Genomic DNA, 15,000 nt, shown 5'->3' on the forward strand with positions numbered 1-15,000 from the left:
CACCCCTCCTACCCTCCGCACCTCCTACTCTCCTACCTTCCACCCTACCTCCCCTTTTCCCCACATACCCAAGAAACCCCTCCCCCACCCCATACCCCACCCCCACCTCGCATCGCTGTGGCGGCCCTGGAAGGCATGCAAGATATGCGCCGCTTGCAAGTAGCAGCCTTGGCGTGACGTTGATTGATGTTTCTATCACGTGACCTTCGGCGGGAGACTTGCGGTGTCACGGGGGCTTTGATCCTCAGTGTGGCTCCCTGGCCTAGTATGCTGACGAAGGTAGGAAGGGAGGGAGGGAAGGAGGGAAGGAGGGAGGGAAGGAGGGAAGGAGGGAGGGAAGGAGGGAGGGAAGGAGGAAGGGAGGGAGGGAGGGAGGGAGAGAAGGAGGGAGGGAGGGAGGGAGGGAGGGAGGGAGAGAGGGAAAGAGGGAAAGAGGGAAAGAGGCGAAGGGAAGAGGGAAAGAGGGAGAGAGGGAGATAGAGAGAGAGAGAGAGAGAGAGAGAGAGAGAGAGAGAGAGACCGAGAGAGAAGAGAGAGACTGAGAGAGAGAGAGAAGAGAGAGAGAGAGAGAGAGAAAATGAAAGAGAAAGAGAATTAAAAAAAGAGAAAGAGATAGAGAGGGGAGGCGAGGGAGAAAGAGACGGAGAGAGTGAGAGTGAGAGAGAGAGAGAAAGAGGAAAGAGATAGAGATAGATAGATAGAGATAGAGAGATAAAGAGAGAGAAAGAGAGAGAAAGAGAGAGAAAGAGAGAGAAAGAGAGAGAGAGAGAGAGAGAGAGAGAGAGAGAGAGAGAGAGAGAGAGAGAGAGAGAGAGAGAGAGAGAGAGAGAGAGAGAGAGAGAGAGAGAGAGAGAGAGAGAGAGAGAGGTTCCCTTGGCGACGGGGCAACGCTGCTCCCGTACACCACAGCATCTCTCTCTCCCTCGGCCACTTTTCTTCCAAGGAGCCACAGCTGCTATGATCAATATCGGGGAAAAAGGGAAAACACCTCCTTCCTTGTATTGGGGTGTCCCGAGGCCCTGTCGGCTTGTTGCCTTGATGACACAGCCGCGGCCAGCACACAGGCACACGCGGGAGCACAAAGGTTACGTAAACATTTCGGTTTCCCATCACACAGCCTCCACCCCCACCCCGCACGCACACATACACATACACACACACACGCACACAGCCCTCGCACGCCCTCTGCTGGCTTCGGGAGAGGTAAACACGGGCGCTGGGTTCACCCGTCCTTGCATCCATCCAGCCATCCACGCCGCCACTGCCCGCTAAGCACCAGAGTTCGTCGTGAACGCCTTTCAGGTCAGTCGAGCGCCCACTCTCATTCACATGCCTATCTGTACATGCCGTCATGAGTTTTTCCTTGTGCGCACACACACGCGAACGCACACGTCATGAATGCATTTCCGTAGCAGTCTCTTGTGCTTCTCTCCTTTCTCGTTTTCTCTTCCTCTTCCCCTTTCTCTTTCTCTCTCTCTCTCTCTCTCTCTCTCTCTCTCTCTCTCTCTCTCTCTCTCTCTCTCTCTCTCTCTCTCTCTCTCTCTCTCTCTCTCTCTCTCTCTCTCTCCCCCCGATGCTCCCATCTTGCACCCCCTCCTCCTCCCGCCCCCCGCCCCCTCGCCGCTTGGGGACCCAGCTTGGAACTTTGTTAGGTCTACAGAGGGGGCCGAAGGGGGAGCCATGGGGGAGGTTGAGCCGCCTGGGGGAGGAGGGAGGGGCAGGGGACCATGGGGGGGAGGGGAGGAGATTCTGCCGTCTCACAACTCCCAACCTCCCACCTGCACTCCCGCAAACTCTCGTGCTTCTCCACCTCTCCAACACCACCACCACCACTGCCGCTACCACTAGCACCTCCTGTCTCCTACAGCGCTCCCAGCAGCCGCGCCACAGCCAGGAATCCTCAGTCACCTTTTTTTCTTCCCTTCTTCCTCACCGAACACTGAACACCAACACACACCGAGCGGCGCCTTACCCTGTGCCCGTGGGCCAGCGGCCGCGCACTCCACGTACTAGGCAGGGCAGGACACGCCAGGGCAGGACAGGTCCCTCCTACACCGCACGACATAACGTTTGTGAAAAGGTAATCCACGAATCCGGCGCGCCACAACACACCCGCTCGCGTGCACCCGCCGCCGTCACTGACTCGACTGAACGCTACGAGACGGCAGAGCTGAAGGACGCGGAGAGGGGGGAGGGAGGGAAGGGGAGGCGGGGAGGGGGACGCACGCACGAACACACGCGCACTCGCTCGCACTTACCACCGAGAAATAACATGCGATTCTATGGGGTTTGGACTTATCGCCTCCTTCGCTTATCGCCCGTATCCCTCTCGCGGTACAACCTCGGGCGATTGACGTACGTCACTCCTCTTCATAAAGCGGACACAGGAGGCTTTGGGAAACAAACTCCTACAGCCAAAATGCGCATACACACGCACACAACCCCATGGCCGGATTGGAACATTGGCTACGATTGTCTGTCAATTGAGAAGGGACAAATACCCCCGCGAAGAGACGGGTTTCCACGCCGCCGTCGCTCCTCGCCCAGGCCCTGCGTTCGCTACTGGACAAGCGGGCCCTCGTCCTCGGCCTCATACACGACACAGAAACTTATCGAGAATGAATTGCCATGGCGATTTTTATCCCCAAGGACAAATCCCACTTAAAAAAAAGAGAGAGAAAAAGAAAAAAAAAAAAAATAGGAAAAAGAATCTACTGGTGACCGCCGGCATAACCTCCCAGCCGCGAGTTGCCAGCGCGCGCATTTTCTCCGGCGAACCGACCCGATCCGACTTCCGTGGCCTGTTCGGGGGGGCAAATCCTACGAGAGATCCTGCACCGCCTCCGCCGAACTAAAACGACAGCTGGCGAATGCACTTCCGTCGTGAGATGGACGCGCCCGGGGACACCAGAGGAGAACAGTCGGCTGTAAAATCCCACCTGGAAAACATGGGCTGGCACACGTCTATCCTGGCTGAGTATCGATTGACCAGCCACCGGGAGGACAGAGGGGAGAGAGGACGCGAGGAGGAGGAGGAGGAAAGGAAGGGAAAGAGAGAGAGAACGCGAGGATAAGGAGGAAGAGAAGGGCGACGAGGAGGAAAGGCAAGGGGAATGGATAAATGCGAGGATAAGGAGGAAGAGAAGGACGAGGAGGAGGAAAGGCAGAGGGAGAGAGAGAATGCGAGGTTAAGGAGGAAAGGAAGGAGAAGAAGGAGTAGGAAGAAGAGATAGGCAAGGGGAAGAAAGACAACGCGAGAATAAGGAAGAAAAGAAGAAGGAGGAGGAAGAGGAAGAAAGGCCTGGAGGGGAGAGAGAGAACGCGAGATTAGGGAGGAAGAGAAGAAGGAAGAAAGGCAAGAGGGAGACAGAGATCGCGAGAATAAGGAGGAAAATAAGCAGGAGAGAAAGAGAGGATAAAAAAATAAAAAAAATAATAAGTGAACACAAGATCAAACAAGGAAAAAAAGAAACAAGGAAGAAAGACAACAAAAGGTATTGAGACAAAGTTTTGGTGCCGGTGTGTGTGTGTGGGGGGGGGGGGGGGTGAAGAAATATGACAAGAAAAGGTAAAAAAAGAAGAAAAAAAAAAAGACACACGACATTAATAAAATCAATAAAAAAAAACAAGAAAAAAGAGGAAACCATTAACAAGGAAAAAAAAAATGAACATGAACAGAACACAAAATAAAAAAAATAAAAATATAAATTAAAAAAGAAGAGAGAAAAATAAAGAAAATACAAAGAAAAGAAAACAACAAGAAAACAAAACAAAAAAATTAACCAAAGACACACTAACAAATCTTTGAAACCATACATAAAGCAGAAACTTTATACCAAACGACCCCGAATGACGTCACAGCTTTCGTATCTCCGGCTGCGAGGAAAGAACATTTCACGTCGCCGTCAGCAACAGCAAGGGGCGTGTCCTCTTTTCAAGATCAATGGATACAGTGAAATGTTATGTAACGTAATGTTAAAATAAGTTATGTAACTTAAAAAAATAACTGTAATGTGAAAATGTAATGTAAAAAAAAGTAATATCATATAATATAAAAAGTGTAATGTATGTAAAAGAAATGTAATGCAATGTAATGTAAAAGAAAAAAACGTAAAATAAATGTAATATAATGCAGTGTAATATAATGTAATGTTAATGAATAATAAACCTTCATACTCTGTACATATATGCATGTAAGAATGTGTATATTTATGTGTATGGATCTGCACGCAAATACATAGACATATGATTACATATACACTTGCAAACCCAACTGTGTGTGCATATATATATGTGTATATGTGTGTGTGTGTGTATGTATACATGTATATATGTATATATGTATATATGTATATATGTATATATGTAATATGTATGTATGTATGTATGTATGTATGTAATTATGTATACGTGCAGTATACTCTTATTTGTATATATTCTATACATTCAGAGAACGTGCGTGCGTGCGTGCGTCCCCCCCCCCCCCCCCCCCGCCCCCCGCCCCCCGCGAGCTCATCTGCCTGGGCATCGCGATCCGTCAGCCGAGGAGCGTCCCCTCAACCGGCCCGGGAAACGACGAGACCAGAAGGAGCCTTTTCGCCTCGAGAAGCTTCCGCGCGGGGGATTTCGGACGCGAAATTTCTTCTCGGCAGCGACCAAAATGCATTTCCCGCAGCGACAGTGATCGCATTACTATATACTTTCCATATCGCATGCACGTCACTCACACACACACACACACACACACACACACACACACACACACACACACACACACACACACACACACACACACAAACACGTACGAAAATCAAACAAGGCGTAACCTCCCTTCTTGCTTTCAAACAGAAGCCATTGCCAATACAAGTCCAACGAGGAGATCGTAATGAGGGGGTGAAGCTAAGGGGTAGGGGGAAGGGGAGAGGGGAAGGGGAGTGGGGGAAGGGGAGAGGGGAGTGGGGGAAGGGGAGAGGGGAGTGGGGGAAGGGGAGAGGGGGAGAGGGGGTAGGGGAAGGGGAGAGGGGAGAGGGGGAAGGGGAAGGGGAAGGGGAGAGGGGGAAGGGGAAGGGGAAGGGGAGAGGGGGAAGGGGAAGGGGAAGGGGAGAGGGGGAAGGGGAAGGGGAGAGGGGGTAGGGGGGAAGAGAGATGGGGCTAGGAAGAGGGGGAAGGAAAGAGGGGGTGAAGTCAAGGAGGGGGGAAGGGGGAGAAGCTAGGGAGGGGGAAGGGAGATGAAGTTAGAAAGGGGGGGCAGGGATGCGCGGGTGAAAAGTAAACAGCCGAGAGAAACGTCGTATTGGACTGATGAATATTTTCTCCTCCACTCTCATTCTTTCTCCTCCTTTTTCTCTCGCTTACCTTTTCCTCCCTCTCCCCCTCTCGCCTTGCCCTCTCCCTCTCCCTCTCCCTCCCTCTCCCCCTCCCTCTCCCTCTCCCTCTCCCTCTCCCTCTCCCTCTCCCTCTCCTCTCCTCTTCCCTCCCGCCCCCTCCCTCTCGCACCGATATCAACGTAAACAAAGCACAGAATGACCCCCTCTCCCCCCTCCCCCCTCCCGACCCCCGCTAAAGGCAGTGACCAACCCAGCTGCTTAACAAACCGGCGGCGGCCCAACCAACGCACGCTGATTACTTCCGCTTTCCCTGGGAGCTACAGGTATAGCGGTGGTTAAGGACCACCGTGCGGTCTGTTTGGCATACCGCAGGAACACACACACGCACGCACGCGCACACACACACGCACACACACGCACTCTAGACTCAGGAGCAAGCAACTTGGCAACTGCAATGGATCTCGCAGCAAGTTCGCAGCAAGTTCGCAGCAAGTTCGCAGCAAGTTCGCAGCAAGTTCGCAGCAGCAGCAACGGCATGTGCGACTCTCTTTAATTTCCCTCCGATAATCCCCTCGGTCTATCCCGTTCTCTTGCTCCAGGAGAGGGGAAAAGGCCATTGGGTGAGAGAGAGAGAGAGAGAGAGAGAGAGAGAGAGAGAGAGAGAGAGAGAGAGAGAGAGAGAGAGAGAGAGAGAGAGAGAGAGAGAGAGAGAGTTCATAATTTCACGTGAAATAGAAAATAGAAAATAGAAAATAGAAAATAGAAAATAGAAAAGAGAATAGAGAATAGAGAAAAGAGAAAAAGAGAGAAAGACAGAAAAATAGAAACAGAAAAAAGATAAAGAGAAAGAAAGAGAAAGAGAAAGAGAAAGAAAAAGAGAAAGAAAGAGAAATTGAAAAAGAAAGAGAGAAAGAGAAAGAGAGAGAGGAGAGGAGTCCTTAATCCCACGTGATCCCTGAAACTGAAGTGCGACTGGATGGTGTTGCAAGCCAGGCCCTTCCGAGCGAGGGACTGGCCAGCAAGCACGCAGGCAGGCAGGCAGCAGGCAGGCAAGCGCACGGGTGTTGGATGTGGAATCGTCCATTCTTCTCTATTCTCCCCTATCTCCATTTACCTCAGCTTCGCCCCCTACCTATTTTCAGGATTATTTCAATTGCATCTCTTATTAACCTCGTGAGTTTCGTTCAGACCTATTTAATGGCATTATTTCGCGCTCGGTTCGCCCCCCTCTCCCCCCCCCGCCCCCGCCCGCTCTCCATTTTTGTCCACTTTCCCTGTATCTCGATTGATCTAAGCTTCGTCCCAACCTATTTTAGGAATTACCCCATTCTCGGTCCATTCCCCTTCACCCCAATCTATGCAAACCATTCCCGGAACAGACGAATAAAACAAAAATTACAAATTTCCTACCGTTAAGACCAATTGATAACCTGTTGATAATCAAATTAGTATATAAAAAATATCACCCTTAGTTTTACATTTCTTGAAAATGACATCAACCTAGTACGATTAATTAACAAATACTATGAAATAAAACCACGAGAGACAATAAAACCAAACCAATAACCGATACCAAAAAATAAAGAAAATATATATAAAACAAAAAACGACAAAACATACATTACATATATATATATATATATATATATATATATATATATATATAATCTAACTGAAGCATCGACTACAAGGCAACCGAAACCTGTCACACTGAGATTAACAAGAGGACCCCCCCCCACCCACGGCAATCGCAGAAGTTTACTTACGAAATAATTCCAATGTTCTATTAAAACAAGGTTATGGAAAGGTCCCTAAGTATCCATTCACCAAACGGGCTCCACTTGATTTATCTGTCAAACATTAATTAATCCTTGAATCTCTCGAGTACATTTGTTCAATTTTACTCTGGGACCTTTTTCACGGATTCTTCTGCTGTTCTCTCTATACGAGTATAATAATATCTTGTTATTTCAATATCATTAACTTAGTAGTTAAAAAGTACCAGACGTACTATTTCACCCAAGTTTTAAATCCACGTGCCCTTAGGCATGACAAGAGGGATATATTTTCAAGAGCTGGAACACACAACGGGACACGGAACTTGAACATTCCTCTTTAGATCCACGAATACGAAGACATCCGGCCGTCTGCAAGGACGTTTAGACTACCAACGTCTATCTCTTTTCCTCCAGGTACTACGTGTCGCTTGTAAATGAAACAACGGAGAGCCTAACGGGAAAACGAATGAATAAACCGAAGACCCTCTCGCTATATTTCTTCTCCACGGTATCACAGAACCACGAAGAAACGACATAGCGAAAAGGCCATCGGTATATGTTCTCCCGTCGTTCCTTTCGTTGTTCCAAGTACAAATTTGTTCAGCATCGGCAGTCTTCCCAAAAGCCGCTCCTGCTCAGGTCATCATCTCAGCCCCCGAGTCCCCAATGTTTGATCAGATGACATCTCCCATACGGAGGGGGTCATTCCCCGGACCGGCAGACGCTGAGCTCCTCCGTGTTGACTTAGGACTTCATTAAGACACAGAACCGCCACCCCGATCGTTCACACACACGGCGAGGAGGCCTGGCAAGCATTCGCCAGCGTTCACAGACACCGCCAGGACGTCTGGTAAGAATGCGTCGCAGTTTGTCAGCTTTCACAGCATAATTTTCGATCCTCGTGACAGTTGTATGAACGGTGACGGGCTGGTTCGCTGTAAATCTCGGGGTGTCTGCGGAAGAGGAGGAGAGAGGGGAGATCCAAAAGGAGGGATGGGGGAGGAGGATAAAGAGGGGAGATGGCGGAAGTGGGGAGGGCAGGTAAGTGAGGGGGAGGAACCACTTTATTATGCCACTATTGATTGCAGACACTTTTGTCCCAGGTCGTTGTGGGTTGCCACCCTCGTCGAATCTCACCCTTCTTCGTTCCTGCCTATTTCTTATTCCTCCCCCTCCTTTTCTTTTCTTTTTTCCTTTTCCTTTTCCTATTTCATTTTCCATTTATCTCTTCCCCCCCTTTCTTTTTCCTAATTCTCCTCTCTCTTGTCCCTTTCTTCCTCCTACCCCTTGTCCCCCTTCTCCTCTTCCCACTACTTTCGCACAGTGACCCTGCCAACAAGACGAGAAAACACGGCAATAACTGGCTAGCGGTGGGAGCCTGTCTTGGTGTATTACGGTAGAGCTCATGGCAAAGAGGGCGAGGTTATTGGAGAAGTCTGGGGGAGGCAGAGAAGGAGGGAAACTGAAGGAGGGGGAGAGGAAAAGAGGAAGAAGGGGGGAAGGGGGAAGGGGGAAGGGGGAAGGGGGAAGGGGGAAGGGGGAAGGGGGAAGGGAGGGAGGGGTGAGGGAGGGAGGGAGGGAGGGAGGGAGGGAGGGAGGGGGGGGAGGGAGGGAGGGAGGGAGGGAGGGAGGGAGAGAGAGGACCCCTCCCCCTCCCCCAAGCACAGACCCAACCCGAACCATGTCACACGCAGGGTCGCCTTCCCCACCTCCCTGGCTTTTCTCCTTTCCTCGCCAGACCCTCTCCACCCCTACCTTGCGTGTCAAAACTGCGGGGGGGAGGCAAAAAGCGGGGGGGGGGGGAGAGTGGAGGCAAAAGCGCCCCACAGGAATCATGAGTTGACCCTCTGTCACGGCCGCCCCGCGCTGCCTCCGTTGGGTCTCCGGCGAGGCATTTCGTAAACCGACAAAAAAAAAAGGGGGGGGGGGGGGGTGCAAGCGATAAAACACACAAACAATCTTGTCCAAAAAAAAAACACATTTAACTATGACTTAATTAAATGTGTCAAACAACCAAGTAAAAAATAATGAACCAATATACACATTAATACATGTACGTACAGTGTGTGTATGTGTGTGTGTGTGTGTGTGTGTGTGTGTGTGTGTGTGTGTGTGTGTGTGTGTGTGTGTGTGTGTGTGTGTGTGTGTGTGTGTGTGTGTAAGACCCCAGCCACGGCGCCCTTGAGAAAAAAGATACGAACTCTGGCCACAACCCCGAGGGCTGGCGACGGCGCCCTGTTCAAGCGAGGCGGCCCTCGGTCACCCACAGGCCGCAGGGCAATGGGCTCGGGCAGTGCTAGTGCAAATTATGCTGCCTCCTCCTCCCCTTTTTCCCCTTTTCAACATTCCCCCTTCCCATCTCCACTTCCCTTTCCCTTTCCTTTTCCCCTTCTCTTCATATATATATATATATATATATATATATATATATATATTCCCCCTTCCCTTCTCCTTCCTCCTTCCCCTACCCCTTCCTGAGCCTTTTTCCTCCTCCCTCCTCTCCATACCTTCACCTTCTTAAGAGGGGAGGGGAGGGGGAGGGAAGGAGGAGGGAGGTGAGGGAAGGAGGAGGGAGGGGAGAGGAAGAGAGAGAAGAGGGAGGGGAGGAGAGGAGAGAAAAGAGAAGAGAGGAGGGAGAGAGGGGGAAAGGAAGGAGAGTGAGACGGGGTCGGGGGGGGGGGGGTCGTCGCCAAACCTCGCATCGAAAGAGGAATCAATACCTCTAAAAAAAACAAAAAATAAAATAAAAAGCTCTGACAAAGAGCCAGGTTAAGGGCCGCGCGCGAGGAAACTTTGCCAGCGATCAATCCCAGATACATTATGCTTGGTCATCGTGTTCACGCCCCCACTCCTTCCTCTTATCCCCTCCTCCACCCCCTATAGTCTCTTCCCCTTTCCCCTCCCCCCCCTCTCTCCTCTCACCCTCTCTCTCCCCTCTCTCCTCTCACCCTCTCTCTCCCCTCCCCCTCCTCTATTCCCCTCCACCTTCCCTCTCCTCACCCTTCCCCCTCTCCCTTGCCCTCTCCTCTCTTGCCTTCTCTCCTCTTCCTTCCCCTCTCTCCTTCCCTCTCCTTTTCCTTCCCATTTCTCCCCTCCCTTCTCTCTTCCCCTCTCTCCTTCCCTCTCCTCTTCCTTCCCCTCCCCTCCCCCTCATAACCCCTTCATCACATCATTTCCTCGCTTACTTCCCCTCGCAGTATTTACGCGTTATCTGCCTCCCCCCCTACCCCCTCCATTAGCTTCTCTCCTTTCCTCCTTCATCCATTCCGAGTACTCGTGCCCATCGCTCAATTATTCTCGTTCCTCGCTCTCTTCCATTTTCATCCTTCCTTCGTCCTCGGTTTGCTCTCTCTCTCTCTCTCTCTCTCTCTCTCTCTCTCTCTCTCTCTCTCTCTCTCTCTCTCTCTCTCTCTCTCTCTCTCTCTCTACTTCCTTCTTACCTCCTCTCTCCCTTTCATCTCGTCTCTCCTACTCGCTATTTCCTTGCTTCCGTATATATGAATATAATACGTCATGGAAATTTTCTTCTTTACGTCGTAACCCCTTCCTCGACGCCCCCCCCCCCCCACCCCTCTCTGACCTCCCCTCCACACACACACATCCATCTTTTTGTCGGCACTCTTGTTTTCTCAGCATTTTCTGCGTCCCTTATTCACCCCCCCCTATTCCCTACTTCCCCCCTTCCTCCCTCACTTCCTTCTTCCCCTTTTCCGCTTCTTCTTTTCTCCTCACACTCACACTAACACATACACTTCCCCTTTCACTCTTTCTTTCTTTCTTTCTTTCTTTCTTTCTTTCTTTCTTTCCTTCTTTCTTTCTTTCTTTCTTTCTTTCTTTCTTTCTTTCTTTCTTTCTTTCTTTCTTTCTTTCTTTCTTTCTTTCTTTCTTTCTTTCTTTCTTTCTTTCTTTCTTTCTTTCTTTCTTTCTTTCTTTCTTTCTTTCCTTCTTTCTTTCTTTCTTTCTTTCTTTCTTTCTTTCTTTCTTTCTTTCTTTCTTTCTTCCTTTCTTTCTTTGTCCGTCTATCCACCCATTTATTTACCGACTTACTCGTCTATTTTTTTTTCTTCATCTGTCTATCTACCCATTTATTTGCCAACTTACTTATTCCTTTCTTTCTTTCTTCCTTTGTCTATCTACCTATTTATTCATCGACTTATTTATCCCTTTTCTTCTTTCTTTGTCTGTCCATCCACCCATTTATTTACCGACTTACTTATCCCATTCCTTTTGTCTCTCTCTCTACTTTCGCCTGTCTTGCCCCCCCCCCCCCCCCCCACCCAGCTTTAGCAGCTCAAGCAGGCAAGCAACACCCCCGCACGGCACCCTTGCTTGCCATTCTACTTGTCTTCAAGCTATCTCTTATTTCTACAAAATTCTTTTCCCTTTCCCCTCCTCCTCCATTCTCTCTGACACCCTTGCTCTGTTTCCATCTCTAACTGTCTTCAATTTGCACTCTCTTCGCTCCTTCTCTCTTTCTCTCTATCCCCTCTCTTCCTCCTTCGCTTTCTTTCTTCCCTTTCTTCCTCCTTCGCTTTCTCTCTCCTCTCTTCCTCCTTCACTTTCCCTTTCCCCTCTTACCCCTTTCTCTCTCCCCTCTTCCGCCTCTCTTTCTCTTCCCTCTTCCACCTCTCTTTCCCTCTCTCATCTTCCTCCTCTCTTTCCCTCTCTCATCTTCCTCCTCTCTTTCCCTCTCTCATCTTCCTCCTTTCTCCTTTCCCCTCTGCCCCTTCCCTCTCTTTCTCTCTTTCCACATCAATCTCTTTCTAACCCTCGCCCATTTCCCCTTTCTCTCTCTCTCTCCCTCTCTTTCCCTCTCCGGACGCCTACCGCCACCAACACAATATCCGCACTCGCTTCCCCCAGCCACTCCCACCTCTTGTCTTTTCCTCCTCTTCCTCTCTTCTTCATTCACTTCCTCTTCCTCTCCCTCTCACTCTCCTTTCTCCTCTATTCATTTCTCCTCCTTATATATATTTTTCCTTCTTTCTTTTCTCAATCTGTTTCTTCTGCCGCCGCCTCTCCCTCTCCTTCTCTCCCTCCTCCTCCTCCTCCTATTCCTCCTCCTCTCCTTCTCCTTCTCTCCCTCCTCCTCCTCCTATTCCTCCTCCTTCTCCTCCTCCTATTCCTCCTCCTTCTCCTCCTCCTATTCCTCCTCCTTCTCCACCTCCACCTCCTCCAACCCTACCCCCACCTCCTACATCCTCTTTCCTCCTCTCATGAACTCGCACCCCACCCACGCCCAGCGACCGACCAGACCCGCCCGCACGCCCACGCCCACCCACCCACCCACGACCCGTAAAGGTGATGTTCCCGACGCAACAGCGCGGGCGAGAGGAGCAGCTGACCGGGGCGGGGCGACGGTCACACTGCGCCTGTCGATTCTGTCGAACTTTCACTCCATCAAAGAGTCACGTTCATTCACCCACTCGCTCATTCGTTCACCCGCCCACTCATTCACTCATTCATTCATTCATTCATTCATTCGATCACCCGTCCTCTCGATCTTCCATTCATTCACATCCATGCATTCACGCGTTTCTTCACTTCCTGGTTCGGCAATAGGAAATGCAGCAACTATGTAATTAACGGGCGAAAGAGAGAGATATAAAGCAAAAGGAGAGAATAGAAAACCGAAGGGGATGAAAAAAAAAGGGGGGGGGAAGAGGACGAGAGAATTAAAGAAAAATAATAATAATAACGAAGGGGGTATAGGTTGGAATAGGAGGGTAAAGGGCGGAAGGTAGGGGATAGGGAATAAAAGGGTAAAGGGTAGAGGCTAAAAGGATAGGAAGGAAGGAAATAGGAAATAGGAAGTTAGCGGGATAGGAAATAGGAAATAGGAAATAGGAAGGTAGGAGGGTAGGAAACAGGAAACAGGAAACAGGAAGGTAGGAGGGTAGGAAATAGGAAATAGGAGGGTAGGAAATAGGAAAGAGGAAGGTAGGAAATAGGAAAGTGGGAGGGTAGGAAATAGGAAATAGGAAGGTAGGAGGGTAGGAAATATGAAAGACGAAGTTGCGAGGGTAGGAAATCAGGAAAAGGAGGCTAGGAGGCAGTAAGAGGCGAGGGAGTGCTGGAAGCCCAAACACACACATTCGTCGGCTTCCATTCCGCCTGAGTTGACCCCCAAGACCCTACATAGGGAGAGTCCAGCACTTGAGGAGTGGAAGGGACGGGGGGGGGGGGGGGGGAGAGAAGAGCGAAAAGAGGAGAGAAGAAAGAGGGGAAAAAAGACAGGGAGAAGAGATGAGAGAGGGGAGTGGAAAGGAGAGGGCGGGGAAGGGGGGAGGAGAAGGGAGAAGGGAGAAGGGAGAATGAAGAAGGGAGAATGAAGAAGGGAGAAGAGAGAGTGAGAGAGGGGAGAAACAAGAGGGATGAAAAAGTACGAAGAAAAATGAGAGAAGAGAGAAAAGAGATGAGAGGAGCAAGAAGAAATAAGTGCGAAGAAAGAAGAGAGGCGAGAGAGAGAACAGATAACGAAGAGGGGGGGGGGGGGGGCAGAGGAACAACGAAAGCGCAAACACGGGACAGGGACTCGCATCCAAAAGGGAGGAGAATAAGCAGCAGAATAAGCAGAGCCGAGGCATGTGGGATCACGTAGGTATCAGATGAGGGGCGAGGGGGAGAAGGGGGGGGAGGGCGTAGGGAGACGGAGGGGAGGGGCAGATCTCTGCGGCGACGGGTTATATGGCCGACGTTTCCGGCCGCAGAAAGGGGGAGAGAGGAGAGAGGAGAGGGGAGAGGGCAAGAGGAGAGGGGAAGAGGAGAGGGAAGAGGAGAGGGGAGAGGAGAGAAAAGGAGGAGAGGGGAGAGGAGAGAAAAGGAGGAAAGGGGAGGGGAAGAGGAGAGGGGAAGAGGAGAGGGGAGAAGAGAGAAAAGGAGGAGAGGGGAGGAGAGGGGAGAGGAGGGGAGGGGAGGGGAGGGGAGGGGAGGGGAGGGGAGAGGAGGAGAGGGGAGGGGAGAGGATGCGAGGGTAGAGGAAAGAGAGGGGGAGAAGGATCGCGGAGAAGAGAGGGGAGGAGAAAGGTGAAGGGGAAAGGGCAGAAACATAAAGATGAAAGAGAAGAGAAAAGGAAAAGGGCGACAGGAGAGAGCAAAGAGGAGAAACAAAGAAAAAAAAAAGACAGACTGCTGAACAGGATGAGTAAAAAAAAAAAAAAAATTACGAAAGAGGAGAAAGAAAAGAGGAAAAAAAACGACGCCGATAAGAGAGTATAAGTGTGATACTCGGAAGACTACAGGAGTTTCAACAGACGTCTTATCATTGAATGGCCGGAAAAAGAAATTCGACCGCGTGTTGGATATCGAAGGAGGAAGGGGGGAGAGGAAGGAGAGAGAGGAAGGAGGGAGAGGAAGGAGGGAGAGGAAGGAGGGAGAGGAGGGAGGGAGAGGAAGGAGGGAGAGGAGGGAGGGAGAGGAAGGAGGGAGAGGAAGGAGGGAGAGGAAGGAGGGAGAGGAAGGAGGGAGAGGAGGGAGGGAGAGGAAGGAGGGAGAGGAAGGAGGGAGAGGAAGGAGGGAGAGGAAGGAGGGAGAGGAAGGAGGGAGAGGAGGGAGAGGAAGGAGGGAGAGGGGGGAGGGAGAGAGGGAGAGGGAGAAGGAGGAGGGAGGGAGAGGAGGAAAAGGAGGGAGGCTTGGGATGAAGGAGCAGATAAGGGAGTGGAGTGCAGCGAAGCGTTCGAGCAGTGCAACATTTCGTCCCGCCACAGAAATCGACTCCATAATGTGTCCTTATTGCATTTTTTTTTTTTTTTTTACCTAATCTATTCTATCAATTTCCCCTCCTCCTCCCCCCCCCTCTTCCCCTCCCTCTTATTCTCAATCTCCAGTCATTCCCTTCTATCATCGGGCTTTTCCTTTCTCTCCCTTTCGTCGAAGCTTCCCCTGCGTGAGGGACG

At 50.6% G+C, this 15,000-nt stretch overlaps 1 protein-coding gene and 1 long non-coding RNA gene across 7 annotated transcripts in view; one reads left to right on the top strand and one right to left on the bottom strand.

Moving 5' to 3' along the window:
- Positions 1-15,000, bottom strand: part of LOC125028853 (tyrosine-protein phosphatase non-receptor type 9-like) — a 103,438-nt gene that overhangs the window by 24,546 nt on the left and 63,892 nt on the right. The window contains exon 1 of one of the 6 annotated variants that reach the window (XM_047618404.1): positions 1,973-2,149. The exons of 3 other annotated variants lie outside the window; for them this stretch is intronic. In XM_047618404.1, coding sequence (XP_047474360.1) covers positions 1,973-2,065 — 93 coding nt within the window. In that variant the 5' untranslated portion in view covers positions 2,066-2,149. Of the gene's footprint in view, positions 1-1,972; positions 2,150-15,000 lie in introns of those variants that run through there. 2 more of the 6 variants (XM_047618406.1, XM_047618405.1) reach the window with 2 other exon arrangements.
- The window catches only part of LOC125028855, a 56,023-nt gene that overhangs the window by 16,510 nt on the left and 24,513 nt on the right, over positions 1-15,000 (top strand). Inside the window, exon 2 of the long non-coding RNA XR_007115130.1 lies at positions 9,657-9,660. This is a non-coding gene — a long non-coding RNA (uncharacterized LOC125028855). The remainder of the gene's footprint in view (positions 1-9,656; positions 9,661-15,000) is intronic.

This window comes from Penaeus chinensis, chromosome 9 (assembly GCF_019202785.1).
Source record: "Penaeus chinensis breed Huanghai No. 1 chromosome 9, ASM1920278v2, whole genome shotgun sequence".
Classification (NCBI taxonomy): domain Eukaryota; kingdom Metazoa; phylum Arthropoda; class Malacostraca; order Decapoda; family Penaeidae; genus Penaeus; species Penaeus chinensis.